The sequence below is a fragment of the Dipodomys spectabilis genome, unplaced genomic scaffold, assembly GCF_019054845.1.
Source record: "Dipodomys spectabilis isolate Male_0828 unplaced genomic scaffold, ASM1905484v1 ptg000302l, whole genome shotgun sequence".
Taxonomy (NCBI): Eukaryota; Metazoa; Chordata; class Mammalia; order Rodentia; family Heteromyidae; genus Dipodomys; species Dipodomys spectabilis.
In genome coordinates, this window is record NW_024870979.1 from 106,840 (window position 1) to 130,661 (window position 23,822).

A 23,822-nucleotide genomic window follows, 5' to 3' on the forward strand; every position below is an offset into this window, starting at 1 on the left:
AGTGTAAACTACACCCCATCGGCCTCACCTCACATCGTGAGGGTCAGGAGATAGTGTGTGGAAAAACACGAGACACTTGTCAGACAAAATTTTTTTCTTGTTAAAGAAAAGGCTCCTAGCCCTACGTGTGAGAGCCCTTTATTAAAGCAAAGAGGTCACGCATTTGACCTTGGCTCTGTGTGCTTGTTCAGTCAGGGCGTGTGGAAGGTGGCTTATGACTGGTCTGGGCGTGGGTGTGGAAGGGGATCCCCAGCTGCCATGCTCCTGCGGAAGTCGAGGTCATCAGAGCAAAGAATGTGATGTGTTCTGTTCTGTCTTGCAGATCAATGTTCGAGTTACCACCATGGATGCCGAGCTGGAGTTTGCCATCCAGCCAAATACCACCGGAAAGCAGCTTTTTGATCAGGTTGGTCTCTACGCCTTGAGAGAGGGAAACTTTTGTGCAGCCTCCAAATCATTGTTTGCTGAGTGACCTTGATTTGCCCACTTGATGCAATAGATGACAAAAAATCATCTTTGGAAAGGAGAAAATGGCATTCGTGATAGCATTACAGAACACTTTAAAGGACGGATATTTTTGTTAAATATTAAGATACTTGGTTTGTTTCCTAGCAGCAACTGTTCCAGACATAGTCATTTCTAATGGCTCAGTCTTCCTGAAACAAGCTGGGACAGAAAGCCATTCCTGACAGATTTTATAGCTTTGGGTCACAAGTTGGCAAACTTTTTTCTGTAAAAGGCCATACAGTAAAAATTTTTAGGCTTGTAGGCCATGCAGTGTAGGTTGTAACTGTATAATCTTGCCATTGTAGTATTGAAAGCATCCAGAAACTTGTGAATGAATGAACAGGGCCTAGTTCCAGTAACACTATAGAGGGACAATGACCTCCCTCCTCCCCCACCCTTCACCATCTAAAAAATAGAAACCATTCTTATCTTACAAATAGTCAGCAGACCAGATTGGACCAACTCATCATTCCTGGATGTCTCTGCTTTATTTAAAAACCATCTCTGTGGTTCAGCTTTGCTATCCCAAGCACCACAAGGAGGGCGTGCCATTGCCTAGCAGACAACCCTGGAAAGACTCCAGAGGCATTGGGCTCTCTAGTCTCTCCTGTTTATATTTTTATTTGTGTGTTTATGCTTGAATTCAGAGTCTGGACACTGTTCTAAAGCTTTTTGGCTCAAGGCTGGCACTGTACCACTTGAGTCACAGCTCCTCTCCTGGTAGTTTGGTGGTTAATTGAAGATAAGTCATCATACCTGGATCCTCAGATCTCAATCTCCTCTCAAGCAAACACTGGAAATGGTCAGCCAAGCCTGTAGCCCAGTGTGCTGCAGAATACTGGTTTCAAGTGAGACGGTTCACCAGCATGTTTTTTGTTTTGTCAGTCCTGGGGCTTGAACTCTGGGCCTGGGCACTGTCCCTTAGCTCTTCAGCTTTAGGCGAGCGCTCTGCCGTTTGAGCCACAGAGCCACTTCCAGTTTTCTGGTGGTTCATTGGAGATGAGTTTCATGAACTTTCCTGCCTGGGCTGGCTTTGAACCGTGATCCTCAGATCTCAGCCTCCTCAGTAGGTAGGATTACAAGCGTGAGCCACTGGCGCCCGCCACCAACATGTTTTAAATGAGGGAGTGATGCCCTAGCTCTCACTCCGTAGTTGGTTTTAGAAAACCCAGACTTCCCTCTGGCCTTTTTGTTCCTCTGCCCACCTTCATTGACTCGGAGACTTGAGACTGTGGCAAGGGAAGTAGCACAATGCTCTGTGCTAGCCCGCAGCTTGGTGACTGGCAGACCCCATCATGCAGGGCCTCACTGAGGTTAACAGCATGGCCCACGCCACTGGAGTGACCTGGTGATGGCAGGCAGGTGCCTCTGCGCGCCTGCCCCTCCTGCCTGGAATGGCAGAGGTTGAATGAGAACACCGGGCCACCACGAATTCTCCGATGCATTTCCATGCAACAACTCCAGGCTGTGAGCAGGACCTACTTTACTAGGATAAGTGTGTTCTGCTCAGGGGCAGGAGTCCAGGAGGCAGAGGAATTTCAAAGCACTTGAACCAGAGCCTGCTTCCCTGAGAATCCTGCTGGCTGCAGCTGTGCCTGCACTCAACCCCCACGCCCCATGTGAAGGGCTGGGAGGGCAACCAGGGGTTCAGAGTCTCCAGGTGCCTTCATCTGGTCTTAATCCAATCTCCATCTCCTCCAGAAAGGGAGCACCCGGTATGCAGGGCAGCTTTTGCAGCCAAGCCGTGGTGCCAGGGTGTGACCAGGGTGCCAGGGCGCACCCTGAGCTGGTCCTGCAGGATGGCCGTGGTCCGGGCAGCCAGACAGTCACTCCTCTTTAGAGGTTGTCCCTGGGTCTGCCTCACATAGCAAGACTAAAGACATGTACTGCTGAATCTGAGGAGCAGATATGTACTGCCTGGGCTGGCTTTGAACCGTGATCCTCAGATCTCAGCCTCCTCAGTAGGTAGGATTACAGGCGTGAGCCTGTACATATGAGGCTGAATTGAGGTCTTTCCTAAGTGACAGTCCCAGACAAGTTGCGTGGAGCCCGCTGGGTGTTGTATGGCGCAGTGGCCTGTGCAGTGGCCTGGCTTCCGGCATTGGCTCTGGACCCCAGGCTGGCAGGTCCCCCAGCCATCCTCCCAGACAGCACAACCGTTCCCTGTGAGTGAGCGGTAGGAGGAGCATTCTGAAAGCAGAGAAAGAAACCGCAGGACACGAGGAACAACTAGACCGGAGTGGTAGAGAGACGTGGTGGGCCAGGCTCTCCCAGGTTGTCTTTTCAGGGCCAAGTGGGAGAAGCTCTGGCAGCCATTCTCCCGCCTCAGCCTGCCCATCCTCTTAGTGCCTCAGCGCCAGGCCCTGCCCACCCCGCGGAAGCCCCCAGTGCCACCACTCAGGACTCCAGGCGGGAGGCCCCCTGAAAGGTATCTTGGCAGCCAGCTGCCACATAGGGGCTGGACGAAATTACCACCAGGCCTCCGGCTCAGCCATGGAAGAGATGGTAGCTGGTGCTCAAGGTCAGGTAGAGCCGATGTCCTCTGTCTTGTTCTTCTAGTCCTGTCACCCAGACCTCTGGAGATGGATCTGAGTGTTTCGCCCCCTCTCCCCCACTATGAATAGGCCTGAAAGCAATGATAAGGGGCGTTGTGTGGGAATGTGGGGTTTCCCCCAAAGGGAGGGTCTATGGGATGTTTTTGGAATGCATTGATGAAAGGATGGTTGTTTTAATTCCAGTGTGTCATTTTGAGGTTACCATGGTGATAGAAATAAGGCTCAGTAACAGATAGGGAGGATCATTTCATGGGAAGTAGATTTCTCTAGTGAAGATGTGTACTAGGATAGAGTGCCGGGGTTGGCTTCCCACTGAGAGCGTGGGGGTCCAGAATGGTTCTGGATGCTGAGATTGGTTCCGGCATAGAGCAGATGCAGGAGGGAACCCAATGGTCAGTAGGTGCTGAAGGGCAATGGAGAGGGTGGTCATCTGGGCGGGAGCTCTTACCGGCTCCTTCAGGACTAGGCTGAGGCTATGGGTGGACCTGAGGGGGAGGACCTGATTAGAGTGAGCACCTGTTCATTTATGCACGCGGGCCTTAATTGCACACTTTTTGACGGCCTCAGATGACAAGGGGCAGGTTGGCAGGAAAGAGGAAATAAGCAGGATCGGGTAGACCTGGTCTTGGCTCTCTCCATGCTCGGCTGCCATAAACACAAACAACCCGGGAGCAGAACACTGTGCACGGCTGAATTTCCTTTCTTCCCGTGAGGAAGAATCTTAGGTGTAGTCCATTCTCCCTGTTGGGGTGGAGGAGTGGAAGGAGAGGTTGAACAAATCGACCGTAGGCACTTAATAAAAAGGTGCTCAAGAGCATTCGTTAGAATCTGCCCCTGTGGACGGCGAAACGGTCTAGGCCAGGTGTTTATTGAAGATTGCAGGGTTTACCTTAAGCAAATACCTCTCGTGTGGTTTCTTGTGTTCAGCCCTCTTGCTCCTTCAACATGGTATTTGAAGGATAGTCATGGTTAAACATTTTCTAGAGGATTTACATTATATGCCTTGGGATTTAGAATGGTGTGTCCAAGCTGGAGGACTCACTTCATGTTCTGCATATCCAACTGTTGCTGTTTATTTCCAAGACATTCATGAGAACAGCCCGCAACAGGTGTTCTAGGGAATGCACCACAGGACACAACCCTGTGTGGTGGTTGTGAAGTCCTTGCTGTTGGGTAGACCGGGGATCCTACCACAGCTCTCCCAGAATTTCAGTTCCAGAGGCCTACATGGCTCTGTTGTATCTGTAGCCAAGCAGCCAATCCCTGCTTCCTGCCCTCCTTCCAGGAACCACTACTTCCCTGCTCCTAAGTCCCATTCCTGATTGCCAGTGGTCTTTGAGGCTCTGGTGACAGCAGAGAGCTCAGGCATTGCACCGATCACTTCTGGCCACTTCCCACATGGGCATTTCTGATGAATGACACACACCTGTGCACACGGATTGCAGCTGGAACGGGTCCCACAGTTCCGTGCTTTGCATTCAGACTTTGGAGGAGTAGGAGAAAGAGTTAACAAGATTTAAAGATAGTGATGAATGCCTTTGCATGGATGACAACTTTGTGTGGCTCAAAGGCCACAGGAGACAGGGCAGGACAGGCATAGCTAGCTGCTACAGAGCTTTTCTGGGGACAGCATGGCTGCCGGTGGCTGTCCCGTTTCTCATGCCAGGGCCTCTGTCTCCCACAGGTGGTTAAGACCATTGGTCTCCGGGAAGTGTGGTACTTTGGCCTCCAGTATACAGACAATAAAGGATTTCCTACCTGGTTGAAACTTGATAAAAAGGTAAGGCGGGGTTAACTATTTACAGGCTATTAATTGGAGTTTCTCTGCCCAGAGCACTTTTAACTCTTTTGTCTTTTTGGTTCCTTTTTATTTGTGTAAAAGTTTTTACAGGCCCGAGGGCTGCAGGTTTCCAGTAAGCCAGGACAAGGGCTGGAAATTGGATCCTGGCCTTCCTCCCTGCTCCCCCCTTGTTGGGTGATGGTTAACAGCCTCCCTTTTAGTTGACCTTCGTTTTGTGGGGTTTTTTCCAGTGAGATTAATCTTAGAAACCATGAATCACCCTCTGTGTTGTAAGAACCTGTTATTGCTTTGTTTGAATATGTGATAGATTATCTTCCAATTCCAAAGATTGAGTAATTCCACTAACAATTATAAAGAGATGCCATCAGCTGAACATATGCTCTTCCTATTCCTTTGAAAACTGCTTTTTCTCCACCTGGCCCCACCCTGTCCCACCTTTCTGCAATGTCTTGAGGATCTGGAGGAAGTGTGGCTCAGTCCCAGAGCCTGGGGCCAGGCTGACAAGTGGGCAGTTCCAGGATTGCTAGACGTAGGAGAGGAGCACCTGCAGATCTGAGTTCTGTGGGACTGACAGGATCGTCTGTGGACAAGGGCTGGGAAGGATAGCGTGGCCCGTGGTATAGCTTTCCCATGGAGTGTGGTTGCACAGTAGTGCTTCTGACTGACCTTTTTTTAAAAAAAAAAATCCTGAGTGCTAAAATGATGAACTTGAGAACAAACACTATGAACTTCAGAACGGACACCTGTCTTCTGAAATCCGTGCTGAGGACCCCTCGTGAGTCACTCACCAGCAGTCTGTAATGACAGCTGGCTTGTGTCACACAGGTATCTGCTCAGGAGGTCAGGAAAGAGAACCCTGTCCAGTTCAAGTTCAGGGCCAAGTTCTACCCCGAGGACGTGTCTGAGGAACTCATCCAGGACATCACCCAGAAGCTGTTCTTCCTGCAAGTGAAGGAGGGGATCCTCAGCGATGAGATCTACTGCCCCCCAGAGACAGCCGTGCTCCTGGGCTCCTACGCTGTGCAGGCCAAGTTTGGCGACTATAACAAAGAAATGCACAAGTCTGGATATCTCAGCTCGGAGAGGCTGATCCCTCAGAGGTGAGCAGAGGTGACCTGGCCCAAGTGAGCACGGGCATCATCCCTTGTGGGAGAGGGCTGTGGAAGGGAGAGCCTGACAGGAAGTGGGGGACACTCAAGGTCAGGTGCTCCTTTAGGCTGGGGGTTCTGTTCCTGCCCTGAGGGCTCTGGACCTCAGAAGTATTGAGCCCCAGCCTCCTCCACGCACTGCTATTCCTCAGAGGACCAGTGCATTTCTCTGTGGGACCAGACAGGTGACTCAGTCACTGGCTTCTCATGACCTCCATGCCTGGCTCTGTGTCTCCCTCCTTCAATCCAGAGTCATGGACCAGCACAAGCTCACCAGGGACCAGTGGGAAGACCGGATCCAGGTGTGGCACTCGGAACACCGTGGCATGCTCAAGTGAGTGATGGCCAGAAAAGGCCTGCGTTCTTCTCCGAGCACCCCACGTAGTGCTAGCCTGAGGCCTGAGATGAGGTACCCCCAGCCTAGCCCCAAGTGGCGGGGCGGTGGCTCCTTTGTGGGTGGGGAAGGATTTGGTTTGGCTAGAAGCCACTGAACCTTCAGGTCCAAAGAGCTCCATCCCTTTGCTTAAGAGGAGAGAACGTCTTGGCGATTGCTTGTCTGTGAAGGCGTGGTCAAAGTTTCACTGTCTGGGGACTGGAGCGTTGCTCACCATCACGCTGTGCTTCATCTTCCTTCCCTAGAGATAATGCTATGCTGGAGTACTTGAAGATTGCTCAGGACCTGGAAATGTATGGAATCAACTACTTTGAGATCAAAAACAAGAAAGGGACAGACCTCTGGCTTGGTGTTGATGCCCTGGGACTAAATATTTACGAGAAAGACGATAAGTGAGTTGAAGTTTCTCTTTCTCTTTAGCTGGTGGAGCAGCAGACCTGGAAATGGACAAAAATGGCAGTGATTGCTGGGGGTGGGGACGATTAAGATATATATATATATATTAATTTTTTATTTATTTGTTGTTGGTCGTGGGGCTTGAACTCTGGGCCTGGGCACTGTCACTGAGCTTTTTTGTTCAAGAATAGCACTCTACCACTTTGAGCCACAGTGCCACTTCTGGGTTTCTGGTGGGGTTAATTGGGCTTAATTTCCTGCCCAGATTGGCTTTAAAACATGATCTTCAGCTCTCAGCCTCCTGAGTAGCTAGGATTACAGGCGTGAGCTATACCCCGCTATATATTTTATTAAATACTTTATTGTTTTTATAAAGGTGATGTACAGAAGGGTTAGCATTTCATAAGTCAGGTAATGAGTATATTTCTTCTTGTACAAGGTCAACGCTTCCTTCTTACTCTCCCAGTTACAGGTGTACGGATTGTTAAGGCTCTTGGACTGTGCTGTAGCCATCTTGGTGGGTGGCCCAGAGGTGAACTCTGTCAGCTACTGATACCCTAGTCTGCTTAGGCACAGGAAACCTGGAGGGAGGGCTGGTGGGACAGACAGCAACCTTGGGACCCTTGGAGAAGTGGGGAGAGTCACATCTGGAGAAGACTCCCTCCTTCCCACTGAGGCCCCCACCCCGGCTGCCATAGGCCTCAGCCTATACCTGGCTCCTTCCCAAGCAGACCCCGGACTCCTGGCTAGTGCTAACCATCCAGCCAAGACTATTTCTAGATGATACAGCCCGCTTGTATGAACAATTAGCTAAATCTCCTGAGCTTACACAAGGTATCTAATTGCTTCGCGGGAATTGCATTATTTGTCAGTCATGGTCAGTTGAGTGCAGAGCAGTTTGTAGAGGAGCCTCTGGCGCAGGGAGCTGCCGATGCTGTGGTCACTGAGCTGCTGCCTGCCTGTGCCTTCTGTCTACCAGGAAACCCATCTGCCTCCGTGAGGACAAGTTTCCTCAGAGGAAAAGCCTGGATTTTCTGTGCTCCCAGATGGTGTCCCTGACTTAAGCAGTAGACACCAGTGTGGACATGCTGGCCTGTAATCCCAGCATTCGGGAGCCAGAGGCAGGTGAATAGCAAGTCCTAGGCCAACATGGTCCACGGGGCAAGACCTAGCTCAAAACAAACCAAGAAAAGAGGGCAGTAGACACCACCTCCCAGGCAGGACAAGGAGCCTTGGGCCCCTGCTGTGAGTGTCTCTGAGCTTTACCCGCCCTGCAGCCCAGCCATGGCTCAGGGACAGGCAGTAACCAGCAAGGATCTCAATGCCCAGCCCTGCGGACTGTACATGGTGCCCAGCTGCCTAGACTCCTGGGATGTACCTGAGCCTGTGACAGGCAGTGTGTGTGTGTGTGTGTGTGTGTGTGTGTGTGAGTGAGTGTGGGTACTGGGGCTTGACTTTGTCATTCACATCTGGTGCTCTTCCTTGAGCCACAGCTCCACTTCTAGCTTTTTGGTGATGAATGGGAAATAAGAGTCTCATAGACATTTCTGCCCACACTGGCTTCAAACCGTGATCCCTACATCTCAGCCTTCCCAGTGGCCAGGAGTAGCTAGGATTACAGGCATGAGTCACCAACACCTGGCTGTGGCTCTCATCCGGATCCCCACCCTGGCCTGGTGCTGTCTCTTTAAGTGACACTCCTGTCTCCTCACTCTGTTCCAGATGTCTCTTGCCTCAGCTCCCCATGCCTCACATTCATCATAAAACCTCCTCTGCATTTGGGGGCGGGGGGTGGGGGGTGCTGCGGCTGCAGCTGCCTCTGACGCAGGATATGCACATAAAGAATCTGCTGCGCCACAGCAGTATGCCACGGTGGACAGAATCACGCAGCACCAAGTGACGTGCTTGTCAGGGTGTCGCAGCAGTGTGGCAGAGGTAGGTGACCCGCTGAGGGCTTGCAGCCTGCGCCTTCTGCCTTCAGTGTGCCAGAATTTGGTAGAGAACCCAAACAGTCTTACGTAAAGGAACCAGCCTCCAATCCTTCCTGAAGACCCCTGCTTTGGAGGAAGGGGTGGGCAGCTGCAGGTATGGGGTGTCTGAGAGCACCCTGTGTCCTCCTGAGAACTGTGTGGGAAACCTCCTCAGTCTTTGAACTCCTGAATGGCTGGATTTTGTAACTGAGCCACAGCCTCGACCGTCCAAACAGGTTTTTCCAGCTGCAAGGAACAGCCCTAAGGCAGGCCTTGCTGATGTCAGCCTGCAACTGCTCCAACCCACGGAACTGCGCAGCATTTCACCAAGTAAAATCGGAGCTCGGAGCCCCTTGCTCCCACCACCCCAACCCAGCACGCCCCTGCCAGCTCCCACCTCCCCAGTCTTCACCCCACAGACAGCGCAGGGCCCTGGATAGCTCCACATCTGGGCTCCCTCCTTCCATTCCCAGTCACACCCTCTCTTCAAAGGAAAAGCCCTCAGGTGGACATTTAATCAGCTGTCAGCCCCCCCTCCCTCTGCAGAGATATGGACCATGTGATTTGAGGCATAAGCAGGAGATTGTTCTGGAGGCCTGTGGACCCCAGCGCTCTCTAAATGGTCTGGGTGTTGAGTTGCTCTTTTTACCAGTAGAACTAATGGTGAGAATTAGATAGTCTTAATACATTGTTCATGGAGGAAATCTGATCCATCGAGTGTGTAAATTGAGCTATAGGAGACGCCATGCTCCACAAATAAACCACCACATCTTGATCGTGTCCTCTTTGGAATTCACCAGGCTGTGACTGGAAGATTCTCCTGGGCTCTCCTTTCATGAAGTATATTCCCATTCTGCCAGAGTACACAGGACTCTAAGCATTTGACTCCACCCCCTCCCCCATCCTCTTCCTCCTCCACTCTTTCCTCTTCCCTCCTCCTGCCCTCCTCCCCCCTCCTCCTGGAGGTAGACAGGTGAGCATGCACAGGCAAAGAGAGGAAGTCCAGTGCAGCTGTACTGCAATTCTACCTGATACTCTCTGCCCAGACAGAAACTAAAAAAATGGCCGTTCCGGAAGCCAGCCAGGGTTATGAGCTCTACCCCTTTAAGAGAGGTAATGCTGGGGAGCTTGGGGCCAATGAGGACTAAACCTATTGCTGGTAGACCGGGAGGTACTCAGACCAGTACTCAGGAAAGTACTCAACACAGCACTTGCTGAATCACATCTCTTAACTCCATATCACTGTAGCTCTCCAGCTTCTTATTAGCACACTGCAGAGTAAATTGTGGCACCGGCATGCTTTCCCTGAAAGGAGAGCACAGAGCTTACTTCTGCTCAGTAAATGTTGAGGTAAAATTTAAATACGATGAAATATGATTGTTAAAGCTACAAGGATTCACACTTTTTTGCGGGGAGGGTGGCCTAGCAAGGACACTTCAGGAATAAGTCCTAGGTAGACCATGTGCATCCGGGTGGTGTATACAGTCTCTAAAAAGAGGAAGGGGGCCCTTGTACTTTCATTTTCCACCTATAGTTAAAAATTAGTAGGAGTTTAGCTACTCAGGAGGCTGAGATCTGAGGATTGCAGTTCAAAGCCAGCCCAGGCAGAAAAGTATCCATAAGACTTTTATTTCCAATTAACCACTCAAAAACCAGAAGTGGCACTGTGGCTCAAGTGGTAGAGCACTAGTGTTGAACACAAAGAGGCTCAAAGACAGTGCCCAGGTTCTGTGTTCAAGCCCCACAACCAACAACAAAAAAAAAGGAAAAAATTAATTAGTGGAAGTTCTCTAATCAGAAGTGAGTTGTAGCTTTCATGTTTAGCTCTCATTTTTTGATTCTGCAATTATGCCTATGAGTGGCTATGGATTTTTATGAGGTTTTAAAGACAGCTGACTCCCGCCTCTGATCCTGGCTACTGTGCACAAATTCAGATCCAGAGGACCACAATTCAAAGTTAACTTGGGCAAAAACGTCCTCCAGACGTAATCTGCAAAAATCTAGGCTGGAGGTATGGTTCACGTAGTAGAACACAAGCCAAGCAAGTGCAAGGCCCTGAGTTCAAACCCTGGTAATGGTGGGAGAAGGGTTGGGGTGGGGGGAGTCACACTTCCCAGACATACCAGGAAATGGGCTAGAAACTGATGTACCCAACCCTTGAAAGAAAGATGCCTGTTAATCTTAGAAGTCCACGTTCAGGCCAGAAACTGTTTGGAGAGGTCTTCTAATGCCAAGAACCAGAGTCCAGAGCCTGACCTCCTGAAGCTTTGGGAGTTGCAGCTGGTGTGGCCATGTTTGTGGCTGTGGATTGAGCAGTGATCACTTGGTCCATAGCATCGCCCTGGGAGGCCGGAGGCCAGTGTGCCAAGCAGCAGCGGGCTCCAGGGTTCCTCACACAGCCTTTCTGTGTGAGGGAGACGTGAGCCGCAGAGCCCTGCGTGATCAGGCCACAGCCTGTGTTCCTTCCAGGGGCCCTGGGACCTGCCAGCAAAGCCTCTAAAAAGTCCGTATTCCATCCATGAAGAGAAAATAACTGAACCAACGCCCTGTGTGTTGGATCGCCAGGAAACGTGTCAGTCAGCTGTGTCTTCCAGGCATTTAGTGCGCATGTCAGGACAGAGCTGCAGAAGAGGCTTTGACAGGCCAGCTGGTCTGGCCAGTGTCCCGCGTGCCTCCTGCAGGCAGATGGTGGCTGCTGGACCCTCTGCAGCCACCGGGCAGGCTGAGGCCTTTTGCGGCCTGGTGGTTACCATAGCCAGACCGTCCCTACCCATCAAGCTTCCTTTCAACCTGCTAGTCCGCAACAGGTCCCTGCCCCCTCCTGCTGTGTCCTGTGGGAGGTGACACGTGGCTCTGCTTGGATGGTGGTGTGGGGGTCTCTCCTTGCTTCCAGAGCACTCTTGTCCCCATTGATGGGGGTGGAGTGGGGAGAATCTGGTTCGCAAGAGGTCAGCAGGGCCACAGGGTGACCACCGAGGTATCCAAACACTTTATGCCTGAAGCCATAAAGTGGAGACTTAGCACCGTCCCAGCCCTGAGGCGGTGGGGACTATTTAACAATAGGTTAGCATTCATTCTTTATACAAATTGAGTTCATAGAAACTTGCAAATCTCAGTCAGAACAACGGAGGACATATATTTATATGAATCTAACCATCCCAAACTCCCCTTCTTTTTTTACCCTCAGGTTGACCCCAAAGATCGGCTTTCCCTGGAGTGAAATCAGGAACATCTCCTTCAATGACAAAAAGTTCGTCATTAAGCCCATTGACAAGAAGGCACCTGTAAGTTCACGTGGATTCCCCACGGCGGTTCCCTAGGCCGGGGCTTCCTGTCCATACAGCTAAATCAGTTAATGGAAGAACAAATAGTCAGACTCCTCTGTGCTGAGCGGCACCCGCAGTCGGTCACTGAGGGCCAGCTCGCTGGCCGCTGCCTCAGGAGGTCTTTGTGGAGACCAGGTGTCTACAGAAAGCTAGGTGTGGTAACCGGAGATTGCATATGGGGAAAAGCGCATCCTAAGTCACTGGCCTTGGCCAATGGCAAGCATTGCTGCCCCCATGGCCCGCCTGGCTTAGAGAATGTCTGTGTGGAGAGCCAGCCGGTGCCAGCCTCGCTCCACTCCCCTCGCGGAGAGCAGTGAGGCCTGCCAGTCTGGGAAAGCAGAATTTGACTTTTTTGGGGGGGCGGGGGAAGGGGTAGTGCTGATACTGGAGCTTGAAATCAGAGTCTGGCCGCTCTCCCTTAGCGTTTCCAATCAAAGCTAGCACTTCACTGCTTGAGCCATGCCTCCACTTCCAGCTTTTTACTGGCTAACTGGAAATGAGTCTCACAGACTTTCTTGCCCAGGCTGGCTTTGAACTGAGATCCCCAGATCTCAGCCTCCTGAGAGTACAGGTGTAAGTCATGGGTGCTTGGCTCCAAATTTGACTTTGAATTTAACCCTAGTTAAGAAAAGTCCCACCCGGCGCTGGTGGCTCACACCTGTAATCCTAGCTACTCAGGAGGCTGAGATCTGAGGATCACGATTTAAAGCCAGCCCAGGCAGGAAAGTCCGAGAGACTCTTATCTCCAATAAACCACCAGAAAACCAGAAGTGGAGCTGTGGCTCAAGTGGTAGAGCGCTTGCCTTTAGCTGAAGAGCTGAGGGACAGCACCCAGGCCCAGAGTTCAAGCCCCACAACCAACCAAAAAGGAAAGTCCCACACATATCCTGAGCATGGCTGGCCCCCACAGCTCCCTCTGGGCCCCCAGCCCTACTTTCTCTCTGGTTCACTGTGCCCCTGACACGGGCATTCCCTGGTCTGTCCACATGGGAAGAGGAGCCTCATACACAGGAGACTGGCAGCTAGAAAAGGACATAAAGATTGTTGCAAGCTGCAAAGACCAGTGCATTATGGGAATTTATTTCACTCTTATTTTGTCAGCATGTGAACTTTTAGCTGATATTTGGGATGTATACATGACTGTAACGTGGTCAGAAGCAAAATTGGACCTTAAAGCCTGCCCTGAATGTTACCAGAATTCCAGACATAGTGTCCCATTGCCTCCTGGCTCCCCTCCTTGGGCTAAGAGAGGCAGACAGGGCTGTGCCCACACCTGGGCGGGTGAGGCCCCTTGGGACAGGGCCCCACTTGGCATGGTCGCCCCACTTGGAATGCCACATGGTATTGCTGTTTAATGAACCCCTCCTCACGGAGGGGTCCTCCTGGCATCATTTTAAATCAGCAGGTCTTGCTTTTACTGTTCTTTTATGAAAGCGTTTTCTTCTTTATTGAAATGTGTCCTGCTGTTCGTAAACTCCAGACGATGCTCCATGTGTTGAGGCACCGTTCTTTAAAATTAACCTCATATTTAGCACAGACCCTGCAGCTCCATGGAAACGGTTCACATGCTGCAGCCCGGCCAGCTGAGGGTCCTGGCATGCCAGGTTCCACGGGCAGTGGGGTTGGCATGGTTAGAAGGCACGAACTCTGAAGTAGGTGGGTGTGCTCTCCAGTGTGATGCTACTAACTTTAGTTTCTGGAAATTTAGCTGATAGGGAATATAAATCTTTCTGGGCTGGAGAGAGAGAAAGAGAGAGAGAGAGAGAGAGTGAGTGTGTGTGTGTGTGTGTGTGTGTGTGTCCTGGTGTGTAAAGCTTTAGCTTCTGACCTGCTAAGAATACTTAATTACAAATTCCAGCAGGCGATGACAGTTGCTGTGTCCTGCAGCAGGCCTGTGGGAGACGTAGAAGAGCACGGGCCACTGCCAGCTGCCTCCTGGCGCCTGACAGTGAGGATGCACACAGGGCGCAGACAGGCACGAGTGTACATTCCAGTGTAGGCACCGAATGAAAGCCAGGCAGATAGGAAGCTTCCTGGTGGTAACTCTCACCAGGCTGGTAGGATAAACAGCAAAGCAAGCTAAGCGGTTGAGGAGATGGGAAGAAGTGGGTGATGGGTTCGCGCCGGTCAGTCAGGAGCCCTCACATGACACAGCATCTGTGTGGGGGCAGGAAGGCAACTGGCACTCTCCACACCACACCAGGGCTGCCAGTGGCTCTGCCTGCCCCCCGCTTTCCCTGGAAGCAGGAAACTGTGTGTGTGTGCGTGCATGCGTGTGTGCGTGTGCGCACACATGTCTGCTGGTACTGGACCTTGAACTCAAGATCTGGGTGCTGTCCCTTAGCTGTTTCACTCTGGGCTGGTGCTCTAACACTTGGGCCACACCTCCACCACACCTTCTGGCTTCTATTTTGGTAGTTAAGAGATAAGAGTCTTAGAGACTTCCCTGCTCAGGCTGGTTTTGAACCACGATCCTCAAGTCTCAGCCTCCTGAATAACTAGGATTACAGGTGTGAGCCACCAGCTCCTGGCAAGCTTAAACTTTCATATAAAAGATAAAAAGGAGAACCTGGTGGTGGAGGGCACAAGGGAGGTGTGGGAGATACTTTATCTGGTGCAGCCTTATGGAAAGCACCAGGGTCCGGGTGTCTTCTGCAGAAAACTCACAGAATCTGCCCTAGTGGAGCTGGGATGCTCCTTTGAAAGTCAGCTTCTCACAGTCACACAGCAGTTTGGGGCCTTTTTTTTTTTTTTTGGTCAATCATGGGTCTTGAACTCTGGGCCTGGGCGCTGTCCCTCAGCTCTTCAGCTCAAGGCGAGCACTCTACCACTTGAGCCACAGCACCGCTTCCATTTTTCTAGTGATTTATTAAAGACTCACAGCCCGGGCTGGCTTTAAACCACAATCCTCAGATCTCAGCCTCCTGAGTAGCTAGGATTACAAGCGCGAGCCACCAGCGCCCAGCTGGGGCCGTTTGTTCACCTCCAGTCCCACGGCCGTCACAGCCTGCCCGGGTGACCCGTGAAGGCTGAGGCAGCCACCCTGGCCTTCCGAACATTCTGAAGCAGTGGCCCGCTTAATCACTTGTGGAGTGTTGGAAGGTTTTGGCCAGCCTTCCGCCCAGCTACATCCTTCAGAGCAGCCTTCTCCAGGCCCATCTCGGGGATCCCTGCCTAGACAGTGGAGACAGGCCCTGTGGGGAGCTTCTGGAAGTCATGCTAAGACTTCTATCAGATGGTAAGGGTCATGGCTTACTCTCTCTGGACCTTCCCTGGTTTACATGTTTAAGACACAGGTTGCCCACCAGTGTGGAAATGCTGCCTGCGCCCGGTCTCTTCATATTGTGGCTTTGCATAGTTTGGGGATTTGGACTAAGACATTTTTGTGAAGTGTTTTCTTTTTCTTTCATTTTGTGCCTTCCCTGGGGCTTGAACTCAGGGCCTGAGCACTGTCCCTGAGCTCTTGTGCTCAAGCAGCACTCTACCACTTGAGCCAGAGCTCCGCTTTTGGCTTTGTGCTGGCTGATTGGAGATAGGAGTCTCAAAGATCCTCCTGAGCAGGCTGGCTTTGGACTGCAGTGGTCAGATCTCCGCCTCCTCAGTGGCTGCGATTCCAGGCGCGAGCCACCAGCTCCCAGCCTCTTTGTGAGTTTTGATTTTTTTTTTTTTTTTGGGGTCCGGTCGTGGGGCCTGAACTCTGGGCCCTGGGCGCTGTCCCTCAGCTCTTCAGCTCAAGGCTAGCGCTCTACCACTTGAGCCACAGCGCCACTTCCAGCTTTTTTTTTTCTTTTTGCTTATGTGGTGCTGAGGAATCGAACCCAGGGCCTCATGCAAGCAAGGCAAGCGCTCTACCACTGAGCCAACTTCCCAGCCCGTGAGTTTTGATTTTTAACGTGAAGTTAGAACGTGGCCCCTTTCAAAGGCAGAGGAAGCCATGTCTCCACTGTCCCCTTCCCCTGCTCAGCAGCCGTTCCCAGTTCTCTGTGCTGCTTTCCGGTAGTGTATAGGGATGTGTCTCCAGGCAGAGGTAGGAAGATGCTCAGGTTAGCCTGCACTTCCAACCCTTGGCCCTTTCTGATTGATTTTTTGTTCTACTCAACATTTCTTTGCAAATCCCTGTGCGTCAGAATGGAACCTCATTGGGCCGTGTGCCTCTGAAGCCGTAATACAAGCTTATTTTCTCTTGTGTAATAAGAGATAGGTGGGTAATAAAAATTCCTTTTTCTCCCAGCTCTGCAGACTCCTCCCTGGGAAACCTGATGACTTAATAACCAGTGTGTGAATCCAGAGGGGAGCCCCACCCAGGAAGTTCAGGGGTTCCAGCCTTGGCCTCGGCCTCCCACCCCGGGCTTCTGGAACTGATGAAAGACTGGGGAGCTTCACAGGCTCCCCGGGGCGTGTGGCCTGACTGGTTGAGCGGGCTGTGCTCTGGAGGCCTCTGACTGACACGGCCGTGGGGTGGGAGGCTGCGGCTTTGCTCGGTCCCCTTTCCCTGGCGCACACGGTCAGGATCTGCACACACTGGGGCGCCGCCACGGTCAGGAGGAAGCTCATGCGTCAGGGGCATTTCCACATGCCAGTCGTCCTTCTGTCCCTCAAGTGAACTGTGGCAAGGACGAGGCGCTGGGAGCCCCATGGTCTATAACCCTTGCCCTAAATGCAGGCCACAGGGTCCCTGAGAACTTTCCTCTCAGGAGGAAAGCCTCTTCTGGTATCAGGTCCATGAGGGGCCACTTGGCATGCCTTGTTGTCTGGGCCGCCATTCAGGTCCTAGGTGTCACCGCTGTGTGGTGACTGACACAGAGGCTGGGCCATGGAGTGAGAGGCTTCAGAGCCTGGAGCTCGGGCACAGCAGCGGTCATCGCTGCCGCCCAGCACCCACAAATAGTGGGCATTGGTTTGGGCTTAGAAAGGTAAAGCTTTACCTGCTCTCATGGAACGAGACAACAGAAGACGGTGCTGTAGTGACATGTGTGCTCACAGTAGCCGCCACCTTGGCCTGGGAGAGCAGGCAGGGGCAGGGCTGCAGTCCTTGCACAAGGATACTCGCAGGAGAAGGGCGCTGGCAGGTAGGAGAGGGTCCGCTCAGACGCACACGTGGTCAGCACCTGGGTGCTGCAAGGCCAAGACATGAGCTGGGCTCAGGAATCCGAAGCATTCAGGGTCAAGGTGGTGATCTGGCCCTGTGCTCATCGCCATACAGGAGGGGAAGGTTCTAGCTGAGGAGAAGCTAAGTTAGTCCATGCCAGAATGGGTGTGGAGGGCAGAGACCCTGGCTGGAGAGGACAAACACGCCCTGGGTTTCCCAAGGCGGATTGATGGCTCTCCTCAGAAGAGCCAGTCTGTGATTGGGTGTGTGTAACACGAGGAGCTTACACCACCCGCCAGACTGGCACACCCTGCCACTCACAGGCCACACGCAGGCATGTGCATGCTGGCCCCTGCGCCCTGCACACCAGACACACTCCCTCTGCATCTCCCAGCACTCCGGCTCACAAGAAGGGGTGTTTCCCGCCCCTGGCCCCTGCCATGTGTCCTTTTAGAAAGGTCTAGTAGAACCTGGGCATGTATAGCCTGGGGAAGGAGGCTGGGTCTGAGGCGTCGAGTTCTCTTTGGCAGGACTTCGTGTTCTATGCGCCCCGCCTGAGGATCAACAAGCGAATCCTGCAGCTGTGCATGGGGAACCACGAGCTGTACATGCGCCGCCGGAAGCCGGACACCATCGAGGTGCAGCAGATGAAGGCGCAGGCGCGGGAGGAGAAGCACCAGAAGCAGCTGGAACGGTGAGTGGCCCGGTGCGGGGCGCCATGGCCTGCTGTGCCCAGCAGTGCCCTGAGGTGCCCTGACGTAGCTGTGCTGTTCCCGGTCGGACGGGCCTCTCACCAGGCCTCCAGACCCGGGGCATCAGTGTTCTTAGGGTGTTGCTCTGAGCCTGGGCCGTGTCTGGCAGAGGCCACCCCAGAACACCACTCAGCTCCCAGCATGACCGAGACATGGCACGCCGGCAGCCCCCACGGGAAATGCCCACTGCACCTGCCCAAGCCTAACCTCCCTGTGCCTCTGTCTCCTCTCTGTACCAGGCAACAGCTGGAAACGGAGAAGAAGAGGAGAGAAACTGTGGAAAGGGAGAAGGAGCAGATGCTGCGGGAGAAGGAGGAGCTGATGCTGCGGCTGCAGGACTATGAGCAGAAGACCAAGAAAGCTGAGAAAGGTCAGGAACTGACTGTCGCCGCACCGTGGGGTTGCTGTGGGGTTGGCATTTCTGTCCCACCAAAGGTCAGGCAGGCCGGCAGCCAGGGAGGGCGTCCTTCCAGAGTGCATGTGTCTGTTTAACACAGCACCCCAAAACAGAGGCGTACAAAAGAGAATAAGAGGAAATGATCAATGATTTGGGTTCAAAAATAATTCTTGAGTTTGGCACCAGGACTCCTAGCCACTCAGAGGACTGAGATCTGAGGATCTCAGTTCAAAGCCAGCCTGAGCAGGAAAGTCTGTGAGACTTAATCTCCAATGAACCCAAGTAAGAGCAGGAAGTGGAGCTGTGGCTCAAGTGGTAATACACTGGCCTTGGGCAGAAAAGCTAAGGGACAGCTGAGTTCAAGTCCCAGTATTGGCGTGTGCACACACACGCGCACACACACAAAGTCATTTTCCCCTTTATTTACTTCTATGCAGATTATTTGCAATTTTCCCACCTTTTGAAATAAGTGCCAAAGTACCACCATCATCCCAATGAGAACATTAAGATTTAGCAAGGGGGAGTTGTCAACCTGTAGTCGGTCCGCAGGGAGCAGCCGAGCTGTGTCTCCAGTCAGCTTGACTCAACTCCCTGGCCAGACCTCACTGCCCATCGACAGCTGCCCACAACCCAGCTGTTCCTCCAGCCAGTCTGGGTCATGTGATCAGCCTGCCCTTGAGGGGCTCTCATTGTAGCTAGATTGCTGTCTGCTAGAGCCTGGGAAGAGCCTGGCAAGGCCTGTGTTCTAGGCAGCGCCCCGGTGATATGGGAGCCAAGGTCAGACCTGGCCGGTGAAGGGATGTCTGACCAGTTCCACGCAGCAGTTTCTAGCCATCTTGAGGAAGTTGTCATGGAAGCACAAGGACTCCCGAGGGGAGGCTCTTGGTCCAGCGAGTGTGGTTCTCCTGCCTCCCCTGGGGTGGGGACAGAAAGCCAGGACTGTGAGTCCCTGGCCCGGGCTCGAACCGTTCACTCTGGCCTCCCCTTCTGCACAGAACTCTCGGACCAGATCGAGAGAGCCCTGCAGCTGGAGGAGGAGAGGAAGCGAGCGCAGGAGGATGCGGAGCGGCTGGAGGCCGACCGGGTTGCCGCACTGCGTGCCAAGGAGGAGTTGGAGAGACAGGCGCAGGATCAGATAAAGAGCCAGGAGCAGCTGGTGAGGATTGCCTGGGTTTCAAGACGCTGAATTATGGAGAGACTGACTCTGGGGATGGAAGAGGCGACACCTGCCTTGCCGTGGCTTCCTCTGCCCCTGAAAGCGGATCTGCTGCAGGCGATGGCAGCTGCAGGGCAAGGGGCTGGGGCCTCGTCCGCAGCCCGTCCGAGGTGGCCACAGGTGTCCAACAACCCTCGGTGACCGTGGGCGGCCCGGATGGAACCCGATGGCCCTCAGTGGGGGAGGGGCTGGCTTAGCTCGCCACAGGAAGGCCGTTGGCAGACACTGGAGAATTCTCATTCACAAATAGACTGCCTCAAGCGTTCTAGAAACCAATTTTGCTTTGTCTTTTCTTCCCAGGCCGCAGAACTGGCGGAGTACACCGCCAAGATCGCGCTCCTGGAGGAGGCGCGGAGGCGCAAGGAGGACGAGGTGGAGGAATGGCAGCACCGGGTGAGTGTGCGCCTCGCGGAGGCCCCGGGTCCGAGGGCACCGCTGGGACTGCCCCTCCGCGCGGGCTGGGGGCTTCACAGCCCTTCCTGATGCCAGCTGACCTCGCGCAGTAGAAATCGCCGAGGAATAGGCCCAGCCTCGTACTCTTGCGTGGGATTAGCAGCCGAACAAAGACCTGCTTATTCCTTCCCACCACCTGAGCGTTGGGCCAGGATCGGAAACTTGTTCGACATCCAGTCTCCTGTGCCCCCGTAGCAGGGTTGAGGTGGCTGAAGTAAGACCTGGCAGTTGGAATTTGCTACACAGGACCTTGCACGACTCCATACGGGTGCCAGGCTGGGCCTGGTGTTGAACAGTGTGGCGGAAAGGGGCGCACTTCTGAGCCCTGTCTCTTTACTGCAAAACAGCTGTCTCCAGCTCGAGAGCCCACCCTGTGAACAAAAGACCATGTGTGCGGCCCCCAGGCAGATTTGATCAGCTGTAGCTGTAGTCAGGATGTTCCCTCCCTGTGGTTCTGCCTGCCCCGCAGGACGGCCGGGAAGCAGCAGGTCACATCATGGACCCCATAAGCCCTCCCCCACACTCCCTACTGCCTGTGTCCTCTGCCTCTGGGGTCCCTGCCAGGTGCTGCTCCTTCATTGTCTTCCACCACATTTCCCAGGCCCCATTCCGGCTCACCAACCTGTGATAAGCAGATGAGGCGCAGCTCTCTCCGTACTGCTGGCGGGGGTGGTGGGATGGGCCTGTGCCCTGGGTCGCTGCAGGACAGATTCACGGCAACAGATAAGGAGGTGCCTGAAGTCCAGTCGCTCGGGGAGAGAGGAGGCCCACACCCAGTGCTCCTGTGCCTCTGCGGGTGCTCATAATGGGGGGTTGGGTTCCTTTCTTGCTAGGCAGGCCTGAGTTGGGCCACACGCCCACCCCCTTTGGGCCTCTGTTTTTATTTTGTTTTATAATATGGATAAAGTCTCATGCTTTTCCACAGTCCAGCCTCAGACCCCAGTCCTCCGACCTATAACCTCCCACGTAGCTGGGCGCACTGGTGTCTCGCCACACCCAGCTTCTTTGTTGAGATCCAATCTTGTTAACTTTTTGCCCAGCAGGCCTCAAATGTCCACCCCCCGAGCAGCTGAGATTACAGACATCAGCCATAACACCCAGCTCTCCCATTGTTAGCATATGTCAGGATTCTATGCAGATGAAAGGGGGAAAGGCGACCCGAAGAGATGTCCAATCTCTGCCATGTGTTTGCCATGTGCCGTGGACGGCAGGGGGGAGCTCAGCCTGTGGGACTCCCCCGAGTTGCTTCTGAACCCCTTGCTCCTCCGAGGGGACCCCACCTCGTAAGTGTCTACCCCTCTCCCACCATGCAAGAGCTGTGGGGAGGAGCTCGCCTGTTATGTCATTTGCTCCCCAAAGGCCAAAGAAGCCCAGGACGACCTGGTGAAGACCAAGGAGGAGCTGCACCTGGTGATGACCGCGCCGCCGCCACCGCCGCCCCCGGCCTACGAGCCGGTGAGCTACCCTGCCAGTTACCACGTGCAGGAGAACCTGCAGGAGGAGGGCGCCGAGACTACCGGCTACAGCGCCGAGCTGTCCAGCGAGGGCATCCTCGATGACCGCAACGAGGAGAAGCGCATCACCGAGGCCGAAAAGAACGAGCGCGTGCAGCGGCAGCTGCTGGTAAGCGAGGCAGCCCGGTCCCCCCGGCCCCGGCCCTCCGGCCCCTCCAGCCCCCACGTCCCTGACCCTGGCTGCTTCCCACCCACAGACCCTGAGCAACGAGCTGTCCCAGGCCAGAGATGAGAACAAGAGGACCCACAACGACCTCATCCATAACGAGAACATGCGGCAGGGCCGGGACAAGTACAAGACCCTGCGGCAGATCCGGCAGGGCAACACCAAGCAGCGCATCGACGAGTTCGAGGCCATGTAACGGCCGGGGCCTGAGCCAGAGGCCCCAGGCTTTAGCGTAATTCAATCTAGAAACCCCTCCGTGTGTCCCGGGGCCCTCCAGGGGAAGTGTTCAGGGCCAGGAGCCCTGAAGTCCCCGGCTTGCTTTCCCCCACTTGTATCATAGTGCCAAAGAGGCCTGATTTGTCTTATTGTTTTCGTTGGGGTTTTTGTTTTTGAGTTATTGAATCCCTGCCTGTTCTCTACTTGGAGCAGGGCAAATGGAATTAAGTTGCCTGTAAAATTCTGCGTCGCCTCTGTTGGTCCATGTGACCCAAGTTTCTGTATCATTAAAGAAAACCACGTCGTGGCTTCCCTCTGTGCCATACTGCCTCTGGTTCTGAGACGAGCTCAAGCCCCTGTGCCCTTGGTTTCCAGGAAAGGTCCATCTGCATGTTTCTGCGGGGAGGGAGAAAGTTATTTTGGAAATCTGAGCCTATACCACTCCTCCACACAATGATTCCCTTCTTCCAGCATCCGCTGCAGCAGTTCGAGTCTGCAGTGGTCATTCACAGAGAACGGTACAGGACTCTTGATACACTGCGATGTTAGTCTTCTTCATAGAATATATCGTTGGGCTTCTATACCTAACTCATTCATGATCAGCTCTAGGACATAGTATTTATATATAAGGGTTTGTAACATTAGTTTTTAAAAGGGAAAGTTTTGTTCTGTATATTTTGTTACCTTTTACAGAATAAAAATTACATATTAAAAATAAAAACACAAAAACACATGTGACCATGGCACCGGCTCTGGAGTAAGAGCGGAAAGCCACAGCCTGCTGGAATCACAGCTGTACAAATTGTTTCTTTTACTGTTCTTTGTACATATAACCACACGCGTCCAATACCTAAGCTGCTTGTTCGAAAAATGCTGTTGCTAGATGATTCCGACTCCAGCCATGAAGGGACTCTGACCTGCTTCCATTCGTCCACACTCCTGAAGGACTATCAAACAGCTGCTCTCCCGAGCCCAGCTCCTTCCCCCTGCTACCCTGTGCGGCCTTCCCAGTCTGCGGGCGAACGCCAGCCTGCAGGTGTACACAATAAAAGCTCTCCTAGGCACCGCAGCCCAGGGTGTCTGCTTGTGTGGGGGTGGGGTGCCAAGGACTTACCAAGGGTTCTCTGCAGGGCCCCCAAGTCTGAACATTTATTGAAATCTGACCGTTTCCCCGTAACCCACCCAAGTCTCATCTGTGTGATGCTCTGGTCCTTGCGTATACAGATGTGGTGTGGACGGCGTTCTAGGCTCCTGGGGTCTTGTCCAGCAATGGCCCCTCAGTGCCACCAGCGCGCACCCCAGCACGGCAGCCTGGAGCTTCGCCTCAGTGCAGGGTGAGGGTCATGTCTGTCCATAAATTGGGGCTGGAAAGCACTTTCTGCCACCGAAGCTTTGTCTGAGAACACGTGCCCGCATCGTCAGCTGCACCTGCCTCTGTGATGTTACAGACAAATGAGCGTGGGGGTGGGGAGGACCAAGAAAAGTCTTCCTTCTGACTGGAAGCTGTATAATAAAGCTGACCACAGATGACTGAGAGTGACCCCACCACAGCCCCGCTGATAGGAAGTACACGGCATTTCTGAGGTCTGGGGGGGAGGGGAGTCAGCACCCAGGGCCAAGGCTGTGGGCAGAGGGGTCACAACAGGATTCTGTAGGGGGTGGTGCTTGGTCAAGCTTCCTTCCAGAAACTTCACAGTCTTGTTTAGCAATTCTCAGTGGGAGGCCGGCGGCCTGTGCACAGGTGTGGGGGATGTGGCAGTGTGGGAGCTGCTGGCTGCTGGGGCAGAGTCTCCCCACAAGCAGAGGGCTAACCCCCCTCCCAGCAGACCCCGTGAGCCACACTGAATAGTCCTTTCTGATTTGTCATTTGTTTGGGGTAAGGTATTTTCCTTTCAGAAAATAATCCTCTTAATGGTTGACAC

At 53.3% G+C, this 23,822-nt stretch overlaps 2 protein-coding genes across 5 annotated transcripts in view; one reads left to right on the forward strand and one right to left on the reverse strand.

Annotated features, from left to right (window-relative positions):
• Window positions 1-22,212, forward strand: part of Ezr (ezrin) — a 46,014-nt gene extending 23,802 nt beyond the window's left edge. The window contains exons 2-13 of one of the 2 annotated variants that reach the window (XM_042702065.1): window positions 323-406; window positions 4,747-4,842; window positions 5,689-5,963; window positions 6,262-6,345; window positions 6,651-6,797; window positions 11,959-12,055; window positions 17,717-17,880; window positions 18,178-18,308; window positions 19,331-19,491; window positions 19,852-19,944; window positions 21,364-21,627; window positions 21,716-22,212. In XM_042702065.1, coding sequence (XP_042557999.1) covers window positions 323-406; window positions 4,747-4,842; window positions 5,689-5,963; window positions 6,262-6,345; window positions 6,651-6,797; window positions 11,959-12,055; window positions 17,717-17,880; window positions 18,178-18,308; window positions 19,331-19,491; window positions 19,852-19,944; window positions 21,364-21,627; window positions 21,716-21,880 — 1,761 coding nt within the window. In that variant the 3' untranslated portion in view covers window positions 21,881-22,212. Of the gene's footprint in view, window positions 1-322; window positions 407-4,746; window positions 4,843-5,688; window positions 5,964-6,261; window positions 6,346-6,650; window positions 6,798-11,958; window positions 12,056-17,716; window positions 17,881-18,177; window positions 18,309-19,330; window positions 19,492-19,851; window positions 19,945-21,363; window positions 21,628-21,715 lie in introns of those variants that run through there. The other variant, XM_042702066.1, reaches the window with a different exon arrangement.
• Sytl3 (synaptotagmin like 3) overlaps window positions 10,916-23,822 on the reverse strand; it is a 66,767-nt gene continuing 53,860 nt past the window's right edge. For 2 of the 3 annotated variants that reach the window (XM_042702062.1, XM_042702064.1), the window contains one exon: window positions 22,546-23,334. In XM_042702062.1, coding sequence (XP_042557996.1) covers window positions 23,225-23,334 — 110 coding nt within the window. In that variant the 3' untranslated portion in view covers window positions 22,546-23,224. Of the gene's footprint in view, window positions 10,928-18,125; window positions 18,131-22,545; window positions 23,335-23,822 lie in introns of those variants that run through there. The other variant, XM_042702063.1, reaches the window with a different exon arrangement.